Source organism: Nicotiana tabacum, chromosome 4, assembly GCF_000715075.1.
Source record: "Nicotiana tabacum cultivar K326 chromosome 4, ASM71507v2, whole genome shotgun sequence".
Taxonomy (NCBI): Eukaryota; Viridiplantae; Streptophyta; class Magnoliopsida; order Solanales; family Solanaceae; genus Nicotiana; species Nicotiana tabacum.
This window is the reverse complement of record NC_134083.1, coordinates 50,305,949-50,312,188: the sequence shown is the minus strand read 5'-3', so window position 1 is coordinate 50,312,188 and position 6,240 is coordinate 50,305,949. Positions and strand designations below refer to the sequence as shown.

Below are 6,240 nucleotides of genomic sequence, written 5' to 3'. Positions count from 1 at the left end.
TTTGTAAAATCCTAACGCCTTTAAATAAGGCAATGCCTAGCTCGGTGGGCTGAATTTTTTTAGGTATAACGCTCTTTTAAAGAGCGCTATACCCATTTGAATTATTATTATGTCAGTTAAACGCATGAGACTTATTGGTGGGTCCACAAATACATGCACATCGACTCATGACCTAGTGACGTTATATATATATATATATATATATATATATATATATATATATATATATATATATATATATATATATAACGTTCTTTTAAAGAGCGCTATACTTTAACGGCCAAAACTTCGTTAAAGTATATCGCTCTTTGAAAAATCGCTATATATAAAAATGTCACTCTTTTTTTTAAAGACACATTTTCGTCACACTTGTAAAAAAACCATGGGTTCTGGACTCCGAGGTAATCCCCTATGAAATGACCAGATAACCCTTGAGCGAGCTTTGACCAAACAGTCTTTTCAGATAGAAAAAGCTGCTTGCAAATTTGAATCATTGTGCGTCTTCGGGAGTAGGGATGGGGTGTCCTTTTCCACTCTATTAGCAGCCATGAATGGAGGGATGGACTGGTAATTTTGTAAGGTAATCAAAATTATTTAAAGTTTTACTGAATTTAAAAGAAGTGCGTAGATTCAAAAATGTAGTATAATATACTCCCTCCGTTTTAATTTATATGAATTTATTTCCTTTTTAATCCGTATAAAAAAGAATGACCTCTTTTCATATTTGAAAAGAATTACCTTTATGCAATGATTTATAGCCACACAAAATAAATGTACCTCATTTTACACCACAAGTTCAAAAGTCTTTTCTCTTTTCTTAAACTTCGTGCTCAGTCAAATAAGTTCACATAAATTGAAACGGATGGAGCAGTAGATAGAGTTATTCTACAAAAACTTGAAATTTTATAACTACTCCCTCCCAATAAAAAAATACTATTATTTTCTTATTAGTTCATCTAAAAAAAAACTGAGACATATATCTGCATTTGGAAACAACTTACTTTGAACATTTCTTTTTATTCTTAATAACAAGAGTTTACAGTCTTATAAATACTATAGCATGTTTAAAAATCACAAATTACAAAAGTCTTTAGCCAAATAAATTGAAACAAACATAAGTATATTAAATTAATTCTTTAATGCTAAAGAATCGAAAAGGTGTAGATTTATATAAATAATAAATTCTCTTTTAAGAAAGTAATTTTAGGGCATTGATAATAAATTTCCAACAAAAGAAGTATTAGGTCATTGTATGCATAGAAAGAGGGTGTAGGTGGCTGACAAAAATGAAATCCTTACGTGTACGTTGTATATGGAACTTATGGCCCTGTGGGTGTTATAATGCTGGAGTCTACTTTGTATTTATGTATGCAAAATTACTGTGCTCATGAAATAATGATCTTCTGTTTGTTTTGTTTGGTTTCTTTCCTTTTCTTCCTTGTCTTCACTACTCCGGTTGATATCAAGTTTGGAACATTGTGATTGGGTCAAGAATCCTCTCAAATACTCACCCACCCCCCACCCCCTCAGAATACCCCCAACACCCTACCAAAATTGAAAAATAAAAAGAGAGAAAAAGAAAAAAGGCTTTTAATTTTTGTGCCGAACCTAACCTTGAAGTTTATTAAGGGGGGGGGGGGTGACTCTTCAACAATATCTGGCAAAGGCAAAAGCAAAGGGCAAAGGTTAGGAGAGAAAGCTGATGAAAAGCTGAAAGTAGAAAAGCTAAAAGAAAGGCTGATGATAACCGAAAGAGAGAAAGCAAAGAAGAAAAAGAGCCTTTTTATTATTTTCCCTCATGTTGTTAGCTGTATCTTCTCCTCCTCCTCCTCTTCTCATAACCCAACCCCGTCTCTCTTTTTTCCATAGTTTATCATGTTCTTAACCTTTTCTTCTTCTTTTTTCTCTGCCAAATACCTAAGTTTTTTTTTTTTATACTGAATTCCGATATCCAAATTCAGAAATAGTAAGCTAAAATCTATCAGTCATGTTAAGCAATAACCCGTCTTCTTCGTCCGACCCGTTTACTTCCTCAGAAAATGGAAACAATGCTAATAGAAGAAAAAGAAGACCCGCAGGAACCCCAGGTATGCAAAATTCAATGAATATGACGCCTTACCATTTTTAATTCTATCCAAATTTGGAATATTGAGAATTGAACTCACACCTGTTGTATGGACGCGGGTGTATCTTCCCAATTCATCCATTTTGTTGTTTTATTTGATCAGGCAAAATAAGCTTATGTGTTTGTGTTTATTTATGCAATGAAATTGCCACTAGATCCGGATGCAGAAGTGGTATCACTCTCACCAAAAACATTACTAGAATCGGATCGATACGTATGCGAGATCTGTAACCAAGGATTTCAAAGGGACCAAAACTTACAGATGCACAGAAGAAGGCATAAGGTGCCATGGAAATTGCTCAAAAGAGAAACCCCAATTGTTAGAAAGCGCGTTTTCGTATGCCCAGAACCCACTTGTCTTCACCACGATCCTTGTCATGCTTTAGGCGATCTCGTCGGTATTAAAAAGCATTTCCGCAGAAAACACAGCAATCACAAACAATGGGTCTGTGAAAAATGCTCAAAAGGATATGCTGTTCAGTCTGATTACAAAGCTCATCTTAAAACTTGTGGCACTCGTGGTCATTCTTGTGATTGTGGTCGCGTTTTCTCAAGGTTAATTAATTTCTTCTTCTTCTTCTACTACTACGTTACTTTAGTACTAGGTACTACTACTTGGGTTTATTCTTTTCAATGGTATTCTCGAGATGGTAGCTCTATCTTCTTGGACTACTATATTCAGCTTGTTTTTATTTTTTATTTTTTATAAAGAGATTCTTAAAATCTACGGATGAGTAGTACGAATGTCATGTCTTGGTCAAAAACAAAACAATTTCTTTTTTGAGGGTTTTCGGATTTTTTGATTTTGTAACGGCTGTTTAGGCTTTTGGAAAAGAAGGAAAAAAAAGTGTCCGCAAAATTAGAAAGCGGTTTCCTTCGGCTGATAGCTGCTTAATATTACTTTATTTTATACTTGTAAAAAGTTTTATGGACGGTTATTAACTAGAGTCCCAAAAAATCGTGTTTCATAGATCATTTTTAATGCTTTAGTTATTTTTGACATGTAAAAAAATTAAGCATCTCAATCCTTTTTGTTCAGCTAATCAACGTGTTTTGGCATTCATACTCTTTTTCATTATTCTATGTTTCCGAGAGGAATGAAATTGACTTCCCAAAAAAACATTCTGCTTGCCAATTAATTAAGAATGAGAAAGTTAAATATTAGAACAGCTGGTTCTTTTTCTTTTTCTTCATTCTTTTACACTTCTTTACAGGTTCGTCTTATCGTACGTTAAATGTGTATTTATGAACACCATCTTCGACTAGTTCCTGTTATTTTACTAAGCTTAGGTCTGCTTTTCATTTTTGTTACTTGTTCCTACATTCATCAATGATAAACTCAGAATTTTCAGCATTTGATGAAGTTGTCCTTTTTTTTTTTTTTACTTTTTCCATTACACCCAAAATCATTACCACTTTACTTTTATTCAAACAAGTAGTAGTAATAATTTGCATGACCAAAAAATGATTACTTATATTCCTCTCTTTTATTAGGGTGGAGAGCTTCATTGAACACCAAGATGCTTGTAGCATGGGAAGGCTCCGATCAGAATCACAATCTTTACATCCATCTAATTGTCTTTCTCGCACAGCTTCAAGTCCTAGCCCCTCAAGTGACACAAATCTCAGCACAACACCATGGCCTACTACTTTGCTCAAAAATTTGTCGTCGTCGACCACGGCTACTCATCATGTTAATCCAAACATAATCAAGAATTCCACAAAGCAACGACACAATTTAGAGCTCCAGCTCTTGACTACTACTACATCTTCATCTAGCCCGTTTGATGTCTCCGTATCGTCTAAACCAAACGAAGATCACTCAACTTATAATCTCCAACTCTCCATTGGCTCCTCAGATTTCAGCGAGAGAAACGAATCCTCAGAAAATGCTACATTGGATGCTTTAAAGCTTAAAGATGAAGCGAGGGAGCAGTTAAGACTAGCGATGGCGGAAAAAGCATATGCTGAAGAAGCAAGGCAGCAAGCGAAGAGGCAAATTGAGTTAGCCGAGCAGGAATTTGCGAGTGCTAAGAGAATTAGGCAACAAGCACAAGCGGAGTTAAACAAGGCTAATGCTTTGAAACAACAAGCCATCAAGCAAATTAACTCGACTCTTTCGCAAATAACTTGCCATTCTTGCAAACAGAAGTTTCAAGCTTCTCTTTCAGATGAGAATAATTCGATGACGTTGAGTTATATTTCTTCGGCTTTAACAGAAGGTCAGCATGAAGTTGCCAAGAATATCAACCATACCAATCATCTCAAATTTTCTCAACGTTAGTTCCTCAACACTATCTCTAGCTCTATTGTATTTCTTCTTCTTCTTTTTTGTTTTTTGGTTTCTTGCTTATATGATTATACCTAGAAGTGTAGTGAGGGTGGTGTTAAGAATAGTTAAATGAGGGGGTATTGGGTGTTATTTGTTTATTTAATTCTTGCACGGTGACTGTCATAATGGTGTTTTTCAGCAAGGTAATAATGTGAGATTTCTCGGTATCAAGTAATTTGCAGGGGTTCTTGATTCTACTACTTGTAGTCATCAATATAGTGACTATAACATTCATGAGTTGAATGAGCTGTAGTCTTCTTCTTTTTTCCTAAAAAAAATAAAGAAGCAGGAAAACAGAGAATTAAATTATATTATCTGGTCTACCCTCTCAACATTTTGGTAGTGTTAGATTTTGCGTTTGGACTATTTGAAGATCTTTGTTGGCTGAGGTGGTCAGAAAAATGGTGGTGACCCCAGTAGGTCCAGGCAATAAAGAAATGTACTCTCAATAAAATAATTGCGTAAAATTTAAAAGACAGAAAAAGCAAGCAGAAAGAAAGAAAGAAAGAAAGAAGGGAATCAGATAATAGTCCTTTTCCCCTCCTGCTAGTCTGCATCCTTATAAATGTTAATGGAAAAACACCATGTTTTTCAGTGCCAAAGTTGTAATGGGATGACAGACTAGTCCCTTTCAAACCCTTCAGAGTTCAGACACAAACAAACTCCATTATATTCATTCACCAGTACTATTCATCACACTCTCTCTTTCTTCTTCTTTTTTCTTTTTCCTTTTTTTCTTTTCCACTTATTTCCTCCAATCTTTGTTTCTCCCTTCATCAGAATCAGTAGCAGCTGAAGCAATGCAACAGTGAGAGTACAGTTCCAGTGAGTGTCTGAGCAAAAAGACCAAAGCATCTTTCCTTTTATGCAGAGACCGTTCGCTTTGCAACAACTCTAGTTCAATGCTATTGAGAAAATTTAAGTGGGTGTTCGTCTTTATTCATGACTTAGCGCAAACCAAAGAGTCTACTCCCAATCATATCCACTTTCTTTCCTGTATATCTTTCTTTGGTTAAATTACATGTGACCCCTTATAGATGATTTTTATCCTCCTTGTTAAGAGTCACACTTAATATTAGGACTATAAATAACATTAAGTCACTTAAAAAATAACTACATTCAGTCGACTAATAAGTAAGATTTGTAACATAAAAATAAGATATGTTATCTATTAGATTACGTCAAAATACACTAATATGGTTCATACTATTTACATAGTCAGTGTATATAAAGTAAATTCATTTTAAAATAAGGGAAGAGGTCTGATATTTTCCTTGTATTATCGAAATTGATCAAGTTTTCCTTCTCGTTACATTTTTGGTAGGGGTGTTCATAAAAACCCGAAAATAAAACCGAACCAAACCGAAAACCGAACCAAACCGACCAAAAAAATCGATACTTTTTAGGTTTGGTTTGGTTTTAAATTTTAAAAACCGATCAAATTTAGTTTGGTTTTGTTTTTAATAAAAAAATAACCGGAAAAAAACAAACCAAACCAACTATAAAAGAAGCTATTTAAATTTATTATCACACCTATAACTATAAAAGTAGCTATTTAAATTTATTATTATATATGTATATTTTTATATAAAGTTTATAAAATTTTATGGTACATATTAGTCATTTGTATTTTTAGTCTAGTTCTTTGCTATTATAATAATCTAATTCTATGCCTTCTAGTTTGATTGATAGTTTTCTTTTGCTAAGTACAAGAATTTATTTCATGTTAAAAATAATCGATTTTTAATTGAGTACTTAAATTATTCATCACTATTTGAGTCAA

At 33.7% G+C, this 6,240-nt stretch overlaps 1 protein-coding gene across 1 annotated transcript; it reads left to right on the top strand.

Moving 5' to 3' along the window:
* Window positions 1-1,601: 1,601 nt before the first annotated feature.
* LOC107818588 (protein indeterminate-domain 16) lies at window positions 1,602-4,632 on the top strand. The gene is made up of 3 exons (XM_075251837.1): window positions 1,602-2,087; window positions 2,281-2,680; window positions 3,620-4,632. The coding sequence occupies exons 1-3, from the start codon at window positions 1,988-1,990 to the stop codon at window positions 4,407-4,409; spliced, it is 1,290 nt and encodes a 429-aa protein (XP_075107938.1). The 5' UTR covers window positions 1,602-1,987; the 3' UTR covers window positions 4,410-4,632.
* Window positions 4,633-6,240: the final 1,608 nt, after the last annotated feature.